Source organism: Schistocerca nitens, chromosome 9, assembly GCF_023898315.1.
Source record: "Schistocerca nitens isolate TAMUIC-IGC-003100 chromosome 9, iqSchNite1.1, whole genome shotgun sequence".
Lineage (NCBI taxonomy): Eukaryota > Metazoa > Arthropoda > Insecta > Orthoptera > Acrididae > Schistocerca > Schistocerca nitens.
The window spans coordinates 7302277-7322025 of record NC_064622.1 but is presented as its reverse complement, the minus strand read 5'-3'; the positions used below and the strand labels follow the sequence as shown (position 1 = coordinate 7322025).

Sequence of the window (19749 nt, the reverse complement as noted above, 5' to 3'; positions counted from 1 at the left end):
GTATAGAAAGATCGAAGGAAACAACGGCAGTATGAGAGAGAGGCAGGGGCAGAATGGCAGTGGAGCGTAGTTGACAGTGACTGAACAGTACTAAAAAAGAGTGCAGGACGCAGCGCCAGTGGGAGAGAGATAAAGAGAAGGAGAAAGTGGGACTGTGCGAGAGCCAGCGATAATGAGAGGCGGAGTCAGTGAGGAAGAGAGAAGTAGTGATGTGAGAAGACACAGCGGCAGTAGGAAGGTCTGAATGAGGTAGTGGCAGTGACAGAGGGAAAGAGGGGGACAGTGGCAGAGAGAGGAGGCGGTATTAGTAGGACGGAACGGAGGAGACAGCAGGAAAGAATGACAGAGAGACACAAAGAGATAATGACGATGGGTGGGGCTGGATGAGTGAGTGAAGGTGGGTGAGTGAGAGTGGATGGGTATGAGCGATTTACAGCGATGGAGTGTTAGCGAGTTACAGTTAGGGGAGCTTGTAGGAGTGAAAGATTACAATCATATTTTTAAAGGTGCTGAGGAAGGTAGTTTGAGTCAGCTGCTATCCCACTTTTCAGTCAGTCGCCGCGCGGGATTAGCCGAGCGGTCTCCGGCGCTGCAGTCATGGACTCTGCGGCTGGTCCCGGCGGAGGTTCGAGTCCTCCCTCGGGCATGGGTGTGTGTGTTTGTCCGTAGGATAATTCAGGTTAAGTAGTGTGTAAGCTTAGGGACTGATGACCTTAGCAGTTAAGTCCCATGAGTTTTCACACACATTTTTTTTCAGTCAGTCTTTTAATAAACAGCAGCATAAGCGCTTTTTTGTGTTCCGATAAGAGCATTTTTTCGCTCTTTCATTATGTTTCTGTTCTCTGACTGGGATAAAAAATCAGCCTCGTTTTTGTGACTGTTTCTTCTTTATGCTTTTTAACAGCTTCTTAAAAAACAAAGTCCCTTAATTTTATGATTCTCTTGTAATTGGATTCAAATAGCCTGTATGCTTTTGAATCTTCTCTGTCCTGCCTAAATATACGCAATACTCTTTTCTGACCCGTTTTTGTCGGGTGGCTCTCAGAATTTGGACGTAGGCCTCGTTTCCAAATATTACGAGATGTCTAAGATCCGACTTGGTGTTTGTCCAAGGTTTTTCTTGAGTCTCATCCTTTAGTGCCTTAGATGCAGATCTGTTAATTAGATAGAATGCAACGGAGACTGCTTCTGCCAAGAATTAGTTTGGCAAATATGCTTCGTCTAGGAGACGTCTTGCTTTTTCTACTATTGTACGATTATAAAATTCAGCTACTCTGTTTTGTTCTGGTGTATACGGCGGATTCGGATCTTTTATTCAATGAAAAAGTTTAAATGATTATCATTCACATATTCTCTGCCATTATCGGTGCGTACAGTACAGAGTCTATTTCCATTCCGCCTTTCAACCAGATTTTTAAAGACGTAAATTAGCTGTGGTAACTGATTTTGTTTCTGAGAGTGTGAGGTGTGGCTATAAAGTAACGGGACTGATGGTGTCCGAGAGCAAGTAGCCATGCGCCAAAGAAGAACGACAAATAGCTTTCAAGTGTGAAGCCTTCTTTGTCGAATGCGGCATCCCTGGTATATATAGGGAAATCAGCATGGCCTTGGCCTTCATTTATGTAAGAACTGTTAATCTGTTTTGCGGGAAATGTGATAAGTGTAATAATAGATCAACGAATTGCAGCGGTTTCACATGAAACTTAGAAAAACTGGTACTGAAACCTATCTTTTGCGAAAATAAGAGTATGGCGAAGATTATTCATCACGTATGAGAGTTTTTGAGTGGTTCAAGCGTTTCGGAGATGGTCGAGAAGAGGATGAAAATAAGTCACGCTCGAGGCGCCCTTAAGCCTAAAAAACGGATGAAAATTTCGAAAAAGTAGACTGAGTACTCGATAAGTTGCTGAAACTGTAGGAATTGACAAAAAGTGCGCAAGGAAAATTTTACGTAACCTATTTAACACGAGAAAAAGTGGACGTGAAACTGCTGCAGAAAATTCTGTCGATAAAAAAAAGAAGCTCGTGACAATGTTTGTACTGACACTTTGAATACCCCTGAAAATTATCATACTTACTTGGAAAGTGTGATAACATCTGACGAATCTTGGTTTTTCACTTATGATCCAGAAACTAAGCGCCAAACAGTGCACTGCAAGAGCCCAACGTCACCGAGAGAGGAATAAAGCTCGATGAGCAAGTCAAGATTCAAAGCGATGATGATTGTTTTTTTTTCCGGTATTCATGGAATTTATAAAATTCTTCTCGGGTATGCAGCCGGATCATGACGTCTTCAAGACACAATATTTCTGCGGTCCAACTGGCCGCCATCATCAGGTGAGAGCGCTGGTGCACAATCTCGCCGGAACTGACTTCCCAGCGCAAGCGGCAGCCCATATATAGGCCGCAGAAGGCCCACAACGCGTGCGCGAAAAGGTGCCGTAGCTGCCCTCTAGTGCAGTAAACATGCCGCGCCGCCGGTGGTGGAAAGAGGCGAAATCGAGATATCGCTGTCAGAAAAAAAATAATAATAATAATAATTTCTATTCCGACGATTGAGACGCAGACCGTTGTTTTTTAATGTCGGATAACACCGGGTCCCAAGTCTTACTTAAAAGATAGCCTTGTCTCTATTAATAAGATTGTCAGATAAACGAATCTCTATTGATTCTTTTAAAATACAGTCCCAATATCGAGATGCAGGGGCAACCATTTGTGTCGCATCATATTGCATTCTGTGTCCCTGGGTGAGACAGTGCTCCGCCACTGCGGATTTCTCGGGTTGAAGCAGCCGTGTGTGCCGCTGATGCTCTACACATCGGTCCTGAATGGTCCGGATCGTCTGACCAATGTAAGCCTTCCCACAGTGGCAAGGGATCTTGTATACACCGGGCTTCCTCAAACCCAAGTCATCCTTAACAGAGCCAAGAAACGCTCTAAGCTTGGCAGGCGGACGAAAAATACTTTTGATGTGATATCTTTTTAGAATTCTTCCTATCTTCGAGGAAATGCTCCCAGCAAAAGGCAGAAAAGCCACCGATTTGCAGGTATCTTCTGGTGGTTCAGGCGATGGTCCAAACTGGAAAGCACGACGGATCTGTTTATCTGTATAGCCATTCTGCTTGAACACAACCTTAAGGTGGTCCAATTCTTGTGTCAAGCTTTCTCCATCTGAAATGGCATAAGCTCTTCTCGCCAACGTTCGCAGGACCCCTGTACGCTGGAACGATGGATGACAGCTAGAAGCATGCAGGTAACGGTCCGTGTGCGTAGGCTTTCGATAAACACTGTGTCCCTGTGTCCCATCATCCTTTCTGTACACCAGAACATCCAGAAACGGAAGCTTTCCATCACTTTCCACCTCCATGGTAAACTTGATGCTAGGATGCAGGGAATTAAAATGATCTAGGAGGCGGTCAAGAGCCTCTCTCCCATGAGGCCACACCATAAACGTGTCGTCGACGTACCTCCAAAAACAGGTTGGTTTTAAGGACGCCGTCTTCAGCGCCATGTCCTCCAAATCTTCCATAAAAAGGTTGGCGACTATTGGGGACAGTGGGCTCCCCATAGCCACTCCGTCAGTCTGTTCAAAATATTTGTCATTGAATAAAAAGTACGTTGACGTCAGCACGTGGCGACAAAGCCTGGTTGTGTCCTCATCCAGTTTCTCACCAATTAATTGCAAGGATTCTTCCAGAGGAACCCGGGTAAAAAGCGACACGACATCAAAGCTCACAAGCAAATCGCAGGGACTAAGAGACAAGGACTTCAATCTCTGAATAAACACCATAGAATTGGGAATGTGATGTTCGCATTTACCGACGTGAGGGCCAAGAACAGATGCTAAATACTTGGCTAGATTGTAGGTAGGAGCACCCAAGTTACTCACGATCGGACGAAGCGGGACCCCTTTCTTATGAATCTTGGGTAGGCCGTATAGTCTCGGTGGCACGGCAGCACCAGGACGAAGTTTTTTGAGAACGTCGTCAGGTAAAGAACTCTTCTTCAACAGTGAAAGCGTCTTCCGTTTTATCCGTTCAGTTGGGTCGTCCTGCAATGTTCTGTATGCTGAGTCCTCAAGTAAGAGATCCATCTTTCCCAGATAGTCATCACGTGACAGAAGAACCGTTGCGTTGCCTTTGTCGGCTGGTAGAACTATCAGATCCTCGTCTTCTCTAATGGATCGGACGGCTGCCCTTTCGAGAGAGGAGATGTTACTCCGTGGAGGCGGCGCCCGCCGCAATGTATGTGAGACCTCTTGCCTAATCTCTTCAGCTTGGCCCTCCGAAAGGTTGGACACTGCTTGTTCGACTGCACAGATGAATTCGGTGATAGGCACATTCCTCGGTGTAGGGGCAAAATTCAGGCCTTTCTCCAACACTGACAGTGTAGCGTCGTCCAGTTCTTTACTCGTGAGGTTAATCACTGTCCGTCGACGGGTGTCGTCATCAGATATCATAGGTTGAGAACAAAGCCGTTGAAACTTAGAAGACTGTTTCCTGACGGAGCTCCTATGCGTCCAATCTGATAGTGCCCAAGAAGAACTATCCACCCATTCCCAAGATGCATCCGACAGCAGCGACGATAACTCCAAGTGCACGAAAAGTAAATCCTTGGATATGAGATCCAGTTGTCTTCGAGTGAAGCGAATACGCTCCTTGACTAAGGCGAAACTGGCACGCTTCTTGATGTTGTTGGCCGTTTTCGTATCAATAAAATGCACAAATCTGGCAAACTTAGGTATCACTCTTCCATCGCGGCATCTCAGAAGCCTCTACGGGGAGGAGATGGTGGAACTCGTGAAGAAGTTTGATAAACTTCGTAAGAAGAAGGGCAAGTTGCTGAGTGCCCTCGCCTTTTTGCTGAGATGCCGCGATGGAAGAGTGATACCTAAGTTTGCCAGATTTGTGCATTTTATTGATACGAAAACGGCCAACAACATCAAGAAGCGTGCCAGTTTCGCCTTAGTCAAGGAGCGTATTCGCTTCACTCGAAGACAACTGGATCTCATATCCAAGGATTTACTTTTCGTGCACTTGGAGTTATCGTCGCTGCTGTCGGATGCATCTTGGGAATGGGTGGATAGTTCTTCTTGGGCACTATCAGATTGGACGCATAGGAGCTCCGTCAGGAAACAGTCTTCTAAGTTTCAACGGCTTTGTTCTCAACCTATGATATCTGATGACGACACCCGTCGACGGACAGTGATTAACCTCACGAGTAAAGAACTGGACGACGCTACACTGTCAGTGTTGGAGAAAGGCCTGAATTTTGCCCCTACACCGAGGAATGTGCCTATCACCGAATTCATCTGTGCAGTCGAACAAGCAGTGTCCAACCTTTCGGAGGGCCAAGCTGAAGAGATTAGGCAAGAGGTCTCACATACATTGCGGCGGGCGCCGCCTCCACGGAGTAACATCTCCTCTCTCGAAAGGGCAGCCGTCCGATCCATTAGAGAAGACGAGGATCTGATAGTTCTACCAGCCGACAAAGGCAACGCAACGGTTCTTCTGTCACGTGATGACTATCTGGGAAAGATGGATCTCTTACTTGAGGACTCAGCATACAGAACATTGCAGGACGACCCAACTGAACGGATAAAACGGAAGACGCTTTCACTGTTGAAGAAGAGTTCTTTACCTGACGACGTTCTCAAAAAACTTCGTCCTGGTGCTGCCGTGCCACCGAGACTATACGGCCTACCCAAGATTCATAAGAAAGGGGTCCCGCTTCGTCCGATCGTGAGTAACTTGGGTGCTCCTACCTACAATCTAGCCAAGTATTTAGCATCTGTTCTTGGCCCTCACGTCGGTAAATGCGAACATCACATTCCCAATTCTATGGTGTTTATTCAGAGATTGAAGTCCTTGTCTCTTAGTCCCTGCGATTTGCTTGTGAGCTTTGATGTCGTGTCGCTTTTTACCCGGGTTCCTCTGGAAGAATCCTTGCAATTAATTGGTGAGAAACTGGATGAGGACACAACCAGGCTTTGTCGCCACGTGCTGACGTCAACGTACTTTTTATTCAATGACAAATATTTTGAACAGACTGACGGAGTGGCTATGGGGAGCCCACTGTCCCCAATAGTCGCCAACCTTTTTATGGAAGATTTGGAGGACATGGCGCTGAAGACGGCGTCCTTAAAACCAACCTGTTTTTGGAGGTACGTCGACGACACGTTTATGGTGTGGCCTCATGGGAGAGAGGCTCTTGACCGCCTCCTAGATCATTTTAATTCCCTGCATCCTAGCATCAAGTTTACCATGGAGGTGGAAAGTGATGGAAAGCTTCCGTTTCTGGATGTTCTGGTGTACAGAAAGGATGATGGGACACAGGGACACAGTGTTTATCGAAAGCCTACGCACACGGACCGTTACCTGCATGCTTCTAGCTGTCATCCATCGTTCCAGCGTACAGGGGTCCTGCGAACGTTGGCGAGAAGAGCTTATGCCATTTCAGATGGAGAAAGCTTGACACAAGAATTGGACCACCTTAAGGTTGTGTTCAAGCAGAATGGCTATACAGATAAACAGATCCGTCGTGCTTTCCAGTTTGGACCATCGCCTGAACCACCAGAAGATACCTGCAAATCGGTGGCTTTTCTGCCTTTTGCTGGGAGCATTTCCTCGAAGATAGGAAGAATTCTAAAAAGATATCACATCAAAAGTATTTTTCGTCCGCCTGCCAAGCTTAGAGCGTTTCTTGGCTCTGTTAAGGATGACTTGGGTTTGAGGAAGCCCGGTGTATACAAGATCCCTTGCCACTGTGGGAAGGCTTACATTGGTCAGACGATCCGGACCATTCAGGACCGATGTGTAGAGCATCAGCGGCACACACGGCTGCTTCAACCCGAGAAATCCGCAGTGGCGGAGCACTGTCTCACCCAGGGACACAGAATGCAATATGATGCGACACAAATGGTTGCCCCTGCATCTCGATATTGGGACTGTATTTTAAAAGAGTCAATAGAGATTCGTTTATCTGACAATCTTATTAATAGAGACAAGGCTATCTTTTAAGTAAGACTTGGGACCCGGTGTTATCCGACATTAAAAAACAACGGTCTGCGTCTCAATCGTCGGAATAGAAATTATTATTATTTTTTTTTTCTGACAGCGATATCTCGATTTCGCCTCTTTCCACCACCGGCGGCGCGGCATGTTTACTGCACTAGAGGGCAGCTACGGCACCTTTTCGCGCACGCGTTGTGGGCCTTCTGCGGCCTATATATGGGCTGCCGCTTGCGCTGGGAAGTCAGTTCCGGCGAGATTGTGCACCAGCGCTCTCACCTGATGATGGCGGCCAGTTGGACCGCAGAAATATTGTGTCTTGAAGACGTCATGATCCGGCTGCATACCCGAGAAGAATTTTATAAATTATTACGCCGGGAAAGCCTTCGTAGTCACATTCATGGAATTGTTTACCATCACTGGGTTCCTGAAGGTCAGACTATTAATCAACATTACCTTGAGGTTTTTGATCAAGTCCGTCAGAAAATAAGAAAAAACCGACACGAATTGTGAAACGATAAACCATGGGTAGTGCATCAAGACACCCCATCGCCTGTTACGAGGTTTCTAGCGATGTATAACGTTCCAGCGTTAGACCACCCGACTTATCCACCTGACGTAGCACCATATAGCTTATCTACTCCCCAAAGTCAAATATACAGTACATTAAAGAACAAGATTCCAGTCCGCTGAAGCACTGAAATAAAAAGCAGCTCGCGACATCAAGGATCTCACAGAGGAAGACTTCCAGCACTGTTTCCATCAGTGGAAAATTCGCGTGGAGCTTTGTAGGAAGAGAGCAGGGGAGCGTATCGAGGGTGACAATATTTTATTTTTGAAATAAAATGTTTTACAGCAATACTCCTAGTCCCGCTATTTGGTAGCCACATTTTATAGCCACACCTCGTGTATATCAATACCTTCCTGGAATAGTTGTCAATTAAAGTAAGAAAGCATTTGACGTCTCCAGTTGATCTGATTTGCGTCGGCCCACACAAATCTAAGAATACCGGCTCTAAAAATTCCGTGGCTCTTGAGCTGTAGGGTGGCAGTAACGTTTAGCAATGGGCAAAATTAAAGTCTGTATTTAATGATAACCTGCAACAGGAAAATTTTGAAACAGTATAATGAGAGTAACAAGTGGTTCTAGTGGCTCTGAACACTATGGAACTTAACATATAAGGTCATCAGTCCCCTAGACTTAGAACTACTTAAACCTAACTAACCTAAGGACAACACAAACATCCATGCCCGTGGCAGGATTCGAACCTGCGACCGTAGCAGCAGCGCGGTTCCGGACTGAAGCGCCTAGAACCGCTTGGCCACACCGGCCGGCTGAGAGTAACAATTAACGTGTTTATCGCACACTGTGTATTGGAGAATTTTCTGTAGCGCATATGGGAAAGGGTGATACTGAAGACAGCAAAACATAAGAGTGCTATTAAAGGTGCTGCTAACCATAAGAGATTTTTTTGGGGGTGGGATTGTGATCTGGAGTGTGCTGCTAAAGAGTCTACACTTTCACACAACACTGCTGGACTCGAACGCGATTTCAAAATATCAGTCTGTACACCTAAACTGGTTACAAAGTTAATGACCCAAAATTTTCATCTGCTAGTACCAAAACCGAGGCAGTTATTTGTCAATGTTATTCTGCCATTTGTGTTCGGTGATGTGTAACTTTCTTTGGAAACATTAATTACGTAACAGTAACGACGGATAGCTGAAAAAGAAAGACCCCCGACGGACAGACAAATTGGACGTTTGTAGGCGTTTCGAGGGACCGACCTACAAATGTTTCTTGTTGGGGTCTCGGGCGGGTAGAACCGTTTCACAGCCGACCGCCCCCCGTCCGATAAAAGTTCGTCTTTCGTCACTGCATGTGGGATTAAATGCTGTCCTGATATACACAACAAGGTGCGAGGCGGACGAAACTTTAAAGAGCAGAGTTTCTGGAGTACTTTAAAGAGTGCAGATGTTTGTGGGACACGTCAGCTGACAAGTACAGCAATATTGACGCAAGAAATGAAGCAGTTTTTCGTTTTTTAAAGTTTCCATAAAGGTTTCGTGTGGCACAAAGAGAGAATGAAAGTTCGACGATCTTCTGCCTTTCTGTTTTTAGGTTTTATTTTCGATAGTTGTCGGAAATGAAATGTAAAAACCGAAATATCGACATGTAATACACGTTATTTAATTAAACGTACTTACTTCATTGGTATGTGTAAAAAAAACTGTATCGAAGCGCTGTTGTGTGAAAAGCAAAGCGTGGGACTTTTTTTCGGTTCTAACTGCTTCATTTCTAAGGTATGTGTTGTATTTGTTAGATAATGTGCGCCACCGCCGTGTATAGTCTTTCTTCATTGAATTCGAAAAGAGTTTATGAAACCTACAGGGCATCTTTTATGCTACGTACGTAAATAATGTTTACACGAATATTTTGTTTCATTTATTTCGCTTTATCATTTATGCATTTCCTCAGTCAAGTATAAATCACATTCAGAATTTGAGAGTGTTCCAGTCAATTTTAATAAACATTTTTGGAACAGCGATCAAAAAATGTTTAAAAAATTTCGTATTTAAGCGTATGGCCGTCACTTGCTGGCACCGGTTGACACCACAGCAGCTGGGACGAGTGCTCCACCTGCCATCTTCGAAGGATGCCACGGGTATAACAAGTCTTATTGTACTTTATGCTTATAAGCATTTTGTCGTATTTTGTCAATCTAGTAAGGTTTCTATTACTTTCTAAATTAAATTACAGGTCTTATGATGGTCATGTGATATGATCGAAACCGGTCACCTATGTTCTTGTAGCATACGTGGTGCGATCAAGACTGAATTTTAAAAAGAAAAATATTGCAGTCAACATTGTCAAAGGTTTCTCTAAGTCTACAAATGCTAGAAACGTAGGTTTGTCTTTTTTTTAAATTTATCTTCGAAGATAAGCCGTAGGGTCAGTATTATCTCGGGTGTTCCAACATTTCTACGGAATCCAAACTTATCGTACCCGAGGTAGGCTTCTACCTGTTGTTCCATTCGTCTGTAAAGAAATCGTGGTAGTGTTTTGCAAGAATTCGTGTTAGTATTATTTATTAAGCTGATAGTTGGATAATTTTCACACCTATCAGCACCTGCTTTCTTTGGTCCTGGAATCATTACATTCACCTTGAAGTCTGAGGGTATTTCGCCTGCGACAGGACGTGGGTAAATTTCTGTCATTGCATCAGTCACTTCTTTGCCCACAGCCTAGTATTTTTCTTTTTTTATTTATTTATTCATTTTTGCTCCCTCTAAGACAGCCAAGACAAAGTCCCGCTTCTGTACAAAACCAGGTGGGATCTCGTAGAATATAAACGATGAACTTAAATCGCAGCGCTGAGTGCAATCGGTCGTGACGTGTGTAGGCAGCTACAAAACTGTTCGGTCGGTCGGCTGGGCTAAGTTGGCGCGCGAGTGGCAGCCTTCAGCAGTGCGAGTCGCAGCTTACAGACAGGCTGAGGCGCGGCCAGACCGCAGTCTCCGCGAGGGTGTGTCCGGCCGGCCGGCGCTGCGCCCAGAGAGTGACGGACGCGGGAAGGACGTTGGGCTCTGACGTAGGGCAGGCGCCCGCGTGGTGGCGGGCGGCGGTGGTGGGGGAAGCGACTGACTGGCCGGCCGTCAGTGCGACAGCGGCTGCCGCAGCGCGAGCCACGCCGGACGCCATGGGCCGCTACAAGTCCACCGACGGCTACAAGCCCTGCCGCCGGCTACAGGTCAGTCGGCGCTGGCCGCGCGAATCAAGTCTCGTCACACCCCACGTCGCTCCAAATCGCGAGTCCCCGAAATTTCAACGATCGCGTCTGTACCGACGCATGTGTCCACATAATACTCTCGTGGAACGAAGTACTACGGTTACCGGCGATCCGGAACAATCCCAGACAATGCTCTTGTTTAAACTACTGTCCGACGTCCGGATAGAATTTAATAAAGCTTCGCAGCGACATATATTCTGAGCAAAACAATTATTATTATTATTTTCGATTATTCCCATTTAAGAGAGCGTTTGAACTTGAATTCCTTTATGATGATTGTTTATGTTTCTTCTGAGCCCAAATTTTCTTCGTGTTCACTGTGTTGTTTCTTTCGCTCCGCTGTCCATTTGCATCCTGGTCTGTTCTGTGTTGTGGTGTCAAACTTATGTGTTTTGATGGTGTACCTGAATTCAGTTCTATTTTCTGGATAGTTTACTGTTATGTGTGCTCGTCTGAGATCCTCTTCAACTTCTTTTATCCATTTTGTTTTTTCCCCTGCCTGAGTTGATGACTTTAAGAATTCGCTTTCAAATTCTGTTTTCATTCGTCCTGTGGATATGTCCGTAGAACTGCTGCACTCTTCTTTTCCTTATTGTATCCGTAATCTTGTCTATTTATATAATTCTGATGTTGGTCTCTTCTTCCAGATTCCTTGCTCTTGTATCGGGCCAAAAATTTTCCTGAGAATTTTGCTTTCTTGTTTCTCTATTTCTTGGATTTTAGTTTGCCCACCTATTTGTGTTGTTTCAGATGCATACAATGCCTCCGGAAGTAAGTGTTGTAGGGCCTCAATTTTGCGTTAATGGATATGGACTTTTTGTTATAATTCTACGTGAGTTTATATGCTTTCTGTAGTTTTTTTTTATTCTTTCCTCATTGGCCTTTAGGTTGATCCCTGATGGTTGGATGATTTATCCCAGGTACTTAAAATGTGGTACTTGTACGATTTTCCCATGGGTTGTCACAATAGGCAATTTGTCTTGTGGTCAGTTCTTTGTGCAATTTCGTGTAACTTCTCTACGGCGTTAGTGGCTTCTCTTCTGTTATTTGTGAGGATTGCAAGGTCATCCGCAAAAGCTAAACACTTCACATTGAATCTTATCTTTTCTAATGCCAATTTGGAGGGTCAAGAGAAGCGTCCGATCCCATGCGTCGGCTTTGACCCGTGACGTAAGGGTGTTGTCGTGTGTGACGTCATGACGGCGCGGAATTTGGTTTGTGAGTGTGGCGTGTTTGTAGATGTCGTCGTGTTGTGGTTTGCTGTGCTCTCTGGTGGTATGCTCAGGGTTTTCGTTTGTGTGGTGTATTGGGCTCAGTTTGCTTTTGCTCATTATCCAGAATTGTTAGAGTGGCGGCTGTGTTTGTTGTAGAATTCGTTTCAGTGAGGTAACGATTTTGTGTGAAGGTTAATTTAGTGTTGTTCGCTGTACGTCGTGTGGTAATTTTAGTAAAAGTAATCGGTTGTTGTTTTTGTTCAGGAATTGATATGACGGATAAAATTAACAGTGCGCAGGTCAAGGGAAGTGTTCGATCCCAATGTGTGGCTGTGTATGTTGGTATTGGTATCGGGAGATGTTTTTGAGCTATACAGGCCAAGGGAAGTGTTTGATCCGAATTTATGGGATCGGGAGCTGCTGTTGAGCTATATAGGTCAAGGGAAGTGTCCGATTCCAGATGATGTAGTGTTTAGTGATATTCGAGGAGTTTTGTGATGTCGGTTTTTTCGGCGTTTTGTGTGATTTTGTATGGGGGTGGATGTCTAAATTTGTTTCTATTTAGTTTGCCCCCACCCAAAACCACCCCATTTCCCGCGCTTGTCCCGTTAGTGTCATTAGGCTTTTTGTGGAAAGTGTGTTTGTTTTTCGATGTATTTTCGTCCTGATAATGTGTACGTAACGACTTTATATGCGCCATATTGGAATAGTGGTTTATGGTCGTTTCCGCCATATTTGTGACGTCATGGCTCAAAGCAGACGGGCGGGATCGGACGCTTCCGTATTTCCAATTTGGATTCATTTGACTTCTTTTTCCCATGTCCTGATAATTTTTTCAAGAATGGTATTAAAGAGTAATGGTGAAAGTCCGTCACCCTGTCGCACTCCAATTTGGATTTCAAATCGTTCAGAGATATCCCCCATAAATTTAACCTTGGAGACTGTGTCAGTTAATGTTTCCCGAATGATTGCTCTTCTCTTTCTGTCAATACTGAATTCTTCCAGCGTCTTGCACAGCGCTATTCTGTCTATTGAGTCGTAGGCCTTTTTAAAATCTACAAAAGTGACCACTGTGTTTCGGGTGTTTCTCATCTGGAGAATCATTTTCAGATTCCAGATCTGCTCTATGCATGATCGTCCCTTGCGAAAACCAGCCTGGTAGTCTCCTATTTGTGGGTCAGCTTGTTCTTCTAATCTATTCGTGAGAACTTTTGATAGGATTTTATGTGACCGGTACGAGTGAGATACCCCTGTAATTACTTCGTTCAGTTCTGTCCCCTTTTTTGTGGAGTGGATGGATGAGTGCGCATTTCCATTCAGAAGGGATCTGTTCTGTTTCCGAAATGTTTAATATGATTTTGTGAATTTATTATTATTATTATTATTATTATTATTTATTATTGTCATCATCAAATAATATCAACATAAATGATATAGTAATGTGGGTAACTGAGAAAGCTGATTTTCGACACGGATTTCTTTTTTCATCCGTTTTGGCCACTAGGGACTACGTGACAGTTGTAATTCCTCATTTATTTATTTATTTATTTATCATCATCCCAATGATCACATTTGTGATGTACGATTTGTCAGGATACATTTTAACAACTATATAATAGCATTACAAAAAAATTTTCTATGCTGAATTCATATGAATCTAATGTTTAATAAAATATACAACTAATAAGTGTTTTTATAACATAATTTCTTACGTGCTTCACAGACCTATTCCTTGATGTTGTGATTTCATTTGTCACATTTATATCATAGACTCCTATACTGTCGAGCATAGCTATTCACTTATACTGTAGTGACATTTGTAAAGCATGTGGTTCTTAATCTTCTTATGTGCTTTACAGACATATTCATTGATGTATTTTCATTTGTCACATTAACTGAAACATGTATTTTTATACATGTTGCGCAGAGATATTCACTTATGCTGTAATAACATTTGTCAAGCATGTGGTTCTTTATATTCTAATACAGTTGAGCATAGAAATTTACTTACACTGTAATAACATTTGTCAAGCATCTGATTCTTTATAACAGTTTTAAATTTATCCTCATTTCCGAGCTCTTTCATATGTTTCGGTAGTGCATTAAAAAGTTTGATGCCTTGATTACATACATGTTTCTGACTTCGGGTCCTTGTTACAGTTTGTAAGTGGAGATCTTTACAATTCCGTGTATTATAATTATGGTAGTCTGTATTGGTTTTCATTTTGTCCTGATTTCTTTTGATCACTAACAGACATTTCAGAATGTATAATGATGGAATTGTTAAAATTTTCAATGCTTTAAAAAGGGGCCTACAATGTGTTTGAAGTGGGCTCTGGGTCATTATCCGAATATCGGGTTTTGTAAAATCTCATTTAGACAATTTGTTTTTCCCTAGTATACTATCCCATAGGATGCAATGGACTGAAAATAGCCAAAATATACTAATCTGGTACAGTCATTACTACAAACTCTTGAAAGTATTCTGAGTACAAAACATGCTGAATTTAGTTTTAGTGCTAAGCTCACCACATGGTCCTTCCAGTTTATCTTCTCATCAATGTGGATACCCAGAAATTTTGCACACTGTGCTCTTTAAAGTTGTTTGCCCTCCATGGTGGGATTTAGGTCATCGTGTTCACTTATTTTTCCATATAGATTTCCTCTTTTCGTTAACTGAATTCTCCGACACTGCCCGGTGGAATATAATATTAGGCAGGAAACATGTCCCGATCTGAAAAATTATATGTCGTCAACAACCGGCTTTCGGCTTCTTAGACCACCGTCAAGTGACAACTGAATGTCAACAACACAAATAAAATGACGGGCGAATTGCACAGATATCGTTAGTACGAAGGGTAAAAAAATAATTACATGTAGAGTGTTTGTATAGGAAACTATAAGAAAGTATTTCTTTCCTATGCAAACATTCCACTTATATTTGTATCTTCTGTACAAACGGGTCATTCGCACGCCATATTTTCTGTTTCGGACATTTTTGTCATCTGACGATGGTTGAAGAAGCCGAAAGCCAGTTCGTTGCGAAATGAAACTAATTTTGCAGAACATCATGAAGTGTTTTCCATTTTGTATTTATCTTTCCCTCGTCTCTTTTTTTTCACATCCACAACACTTCACACGTGTTGACTTAATTTGTGCCTAGCAAACGTTCTAGATTAAACACTTTCCTACTGAAAATATCTCTTTCTACTGCTTCTTCCACTCTTATTTCTAAATCTCTTTTGGCTTCCCATATCCATTTCGGTTTCTTTTCTCAGAGATAAAGGATGCTTATAATTAAGGTGCAGCTACCAGCAGAGGTCCATTTTCGCCTGTAATAACGTACGGCACCGAAGCTTGATAGTTAATCTAATACGAAACCGATTTGCGCCAGAAAAAAAAATTAGTACAAATTTTGGCCATCAGGCGCAAAGATGCTGCGGCGAACACAAAAGACCTACAGAAATATTTTCATATATAATGGATTAGGAACGGGACATAAGGAGGAAAGATGAAACAAGTGAGAAAGGCATAATGTTGATTTTATTACTAACCTCCGGTTACACAATTTAATACTAGCACCGGAGAAGTCTGCGAGATGCTGCATCCGTAAGACGTGACCAACGGTTTCTCGCAGCTGTTCCGGTGGAATCTGAGCAACTCTTCCTGTATCCTAGCCTTCAGATCGGGTAGAGATCCATACGTGTTTCTGGTAAACGCGTTCTTTTAGATATCCCCAGAACCCAATGTCACATGGCTTCAGATCAGGTGATCCTGCAAGCCAAGCATCTAGAAAACCTCTTGAGATAGCACGGTCGCGGAGGGCTGCATTAAACTTATCTTTCACTGGGCGAACGACATGACGTGTTGCGCCATCTTGCGTGTAAACAGTGGTTTCCACACAGTCGCGCTCCTCCAAAGCCACATGCTGTGAAAGGTTTCAACATTCACACTTTGTGGTATACTTGACAGGTCCCCTGTCTGCTGTGAGGACCGAGAACAACAGTGCTCGTGAATCCGCACCACACTCACGTATGGCGAGTGCAAAGGCTCTTGGTGCACAACACGCTGTTTACCAGTACCCCAAAGTCGGCAGTTCTGGGCACTCACTGTGCCCTGTAGTGTACCATGTGCCTCGTCACTCCATAGCACATTGCCCGTACGGAAATACGGAAGCGTCCGACCCCGTCCGTATGCTTTGACCCATGACGTCACAAATATGGCGGAAACGATCATAGACAGTGATCTCCATAGAGATCACTGATCATAAACCACGATTCCAATATGGCGCACGTTAAGTCGGCACGTACACATTGAGGACGAAAATACATCGAAAAACACACACACACACACACACACACACACACACACACACACACACACACACACACACACTCTTTCCACAAAAAGCCTAATGGGACTAATGGGACAAGCGCGGGAAATAGGGTGTTTTTGGGTGGGGGCAAACTAAATATAAACAAATTTAGACACCCACCCCAAACAAAACCACACTAAACGACGAAAAAAACAGACATCACAAAACTCCCCAAATACAACTAAACACAATATCATCTGGAATCGGACACTTCCCTTGACCTATATAGCCAACTGCAGCTCCCGATCACATAAATTAGGATCAAACACTTCCCTTGGCCTATATAGCTCAAAAACATCTCCCGATACCAATATCAACATACACAGCCACACATTGGGATCGAACACTTCCCTTGACTTGCGCACTGTTAATTTTATCCGTCATATCCATTCCTGAACAAAAACGACAACCGATAAATTTTACTAAAATTACCACACGATGTACAGCGAACAACACTAAATTAACCTTCACACAAAATCGTTAACTAGCTGAAATTAATTTCACTACAAACACAGCCGACACTCGAACATTTCTGGATAATGAGCAAAAGCAAACTGAGCCCATAACACCACACAAACGAAAACCCTGAACATACCACCAGAGAGCACGACAAACCACAACACGACGACATCTCCAAGCACGCCACACTCACAAACCAAAATCCGCGCCGTCATGACGTCACACAACACCGTTACGTCACGTGTCAAAGGCGACGCGTGGGATCGGTCGCTTCTGTCGAACCTGCGCATACACATGTCAACTTCAGTCAGGACCAGAAACAAATTCTGCAAAGCAAATATCAAGTAGGAAACACTTCCTGATTTGCAAAATTTTCGTCACGATCCGGCATTCGGCTTCTTCGGCCATCGTCAGTTGACAATAGAATGTCGCGAACACAGATAAAACGTAGAGCGAATTACATATATTACTAGTACAGAAGATACAAAAATGAGTTGTCGAGTGTTTATATAGCAAAATATAAGAGAGTATTACTTTCCTGTGTATCTTCTGTGCAAATAACATCTGTGTAATTTGCATGTCATTTTGCGTGTTTGCGACATTCAGGTGTCCCCTAACGACGGCTAAAGAAGCCAAAAGTCCGTTCGTGACGAAATAAATGAATTTGCAGAAAACCAGCAAGAGTTTCGTATTTGATATTTCTTTTTCTTCATTATTTCTTAATTTCCTCGTTTGTCTTTTCCTTCTTCCACCAGACCGCTTCAGATAGTTTGGCTTCTTGCTTGTGCCTTGAAAACTTTCTAAATTTAACACTTTCCTTCTGAAAATTTTTCTTTGTACTGCTTTTCCCGCTTTCATGTCGCGTATTTCGAAATCTAGAAATAGATTACCAGATCCAGTTAAATTTTTTCCCAGGGTTCCTTGGAGATACGTGTGAATGTGTCACACCGACATAAATGTTCAAAAATAAGCCTTTTCCTTATTGCGTTGGAGCATAAGTTCGCAGTGTTTTTCCGTAACTTTAATAAACATCACAGATACACACAGCAGAGGCTCTCTCTTCAATATTGAATCCTCCTTCACAATTTAAAACTGTCTCCCAATGCTGAGGTAACTTTTCGTTTGTCTCTGTGGAAATAAAGTGGTTTTGAGCCGAATAACTCTTTGAGCCATGTTTGGAGGGCACTTCCGTCAGGGAAGGAAGTTCCTTGGACGCTGTTCGATAGAGCGGTGAACGTGAAAATCTGAGGGAGCAACAGCAGGCGAATAACGTGGGTGCGGAATGGCATCCAAACTGCTGTACAGTGGTTGTCAGTGTAGCAGCGTGCGGGCGGCCGTTGCCGTGCTTCATTCCACGCAATCTACCTGGTCGTTGTTCTTGGAGTGCGTCTACAAGACATCTCATTTGTTGACAATAAATGTCGGCAGTGATGGTTACATCTCGGAGCAACAATTTGCGGTACTGTCAATGTTCCACCAGATGCATAACATTATCTTTAGTGGATGTGCGTAGGTATTTCTGCGATGAGTTGCATGTTTTGCTCTCAACAATCTTTCTTTTCCTTATATTAGCATAAAGACACCATTTCTCGTCACCAGTAACGATGCAGGATAGAGATGGTCGGTGTTGTTTACGAACCAACTGATGGCGAGCAAGCAGAGGTGCACGTATGACGACCCGCTGATTTTTGTGATTTATGCGGACCCATACACCCGATTTTTGAACCTTCCCCATTCCATGCAAATGTCGCACAGTGGTGGAATGATCAGTTCACCACATTTGCCAGTTCTCGACTACACTGGCGTGGATCATTGTGGACTAATGCATTTAAATAATCTTCACAAAACCCGGAAGTTCTTCCTGAAAGTGGTCACTGCCATAACGATCCTCCTCAAAAAGACAGAACCATTTTCTTGACGTACTCTGTCCAATGGCATTATGGACACACAGGGTGCATATGTTTCTGGCTGTCTCCACTGCTTTCACCCCTTCACTGAACTCAAAAGAATGTGTTGGAAATGTCTAGATTTGTCCACATGGTGGAGTCCACAGCTCCACTACCTCTCAATGACAATATGTAAACTCTTATAGCAACGGTGAACTACAAATAAACGACAGTTGATAATTAAACCCTTAGCAACCGGAGTACCAACATGACAAACAAAAACGCTACGAAATTACGCACCATCCTAATATTTGTTTTTATATGTTTTCGTATATCTCATCACTGCCTCTTAATTTCTAAGCTTCTGTGCTTTTTTATTGGGCTCAGTATTTATAGATTATCTAACGAATAATTCAGTACAGCTCTCTTTCACATGCAGACGGCATTCTGATTTCATTACCATATTTCAATGCACTATTTTTTCAGACCTCAATACGTACGTTGAATTGTAAATATTTTTTTATTTCACCTTTCTTTATACATTGTCGACCTTATTCGATAATGGTAAAGAAAACCTCTATTCTTAAGTTTTGACGATAGCGTAGGTATATAGCTTTCGGTTGACGCGCTTGTTAGCCGACGATCAAGTAATAGGCCGGCCCGAGTGGCCGAGCGGTTCTAGGCGCTACAGTCTGGAACCGCGCGACCGCTACGTCGCAGGTTCGAATCCTGCCTCGGGCATGGATGTGCGTGATGTCCTTAGGTTAGTTAGGTTTAAGTAGTTCTATTTTCTAGGGGACTGATGACCTCAGATATTAAGTCCCATAGTGCTCAGAGCCATTTTGATCAAGTAATAGTTTCAACTTCTGAAGATATATTACAGCGAGCCCTGTTTGAACAGAATAAAGTAATGGAACAGCGCAATTCTGAAATTCCGCTGCGTGCAATAAAATCAGTGGCATTTTGTTGTCCGCCTCATGTTCTCTGCAAGTTGATTATTAACAACTCATGAAA

The 19749-nt window shown here is 43.4% G+C and overlaps 1 protein-coding gene across 1 annotated transcript in view; it reads left to right on the top strand.

Moving 5' to 3' along the window:
* Nucleotides 1-10682: 10682 nt before the first annotated feature.
* The window catches only part of LOC126203814 (organic cation transporter protein), a 514638-nt gene continuing 505571 nt past the window's right edge, over nt 10683-19749 (top strand). The window contains exon 1 of the mRNA XM_049938182.1: nt 10683-10762. Coding sequence (XP_049794139.1) covers nt 10712-10762 — 51 coding nt within the window. The 5' untranslated portion in view covers nt 10683-10711. The remainder of the gene's footprint in view (nt 10763-19749) is intronic.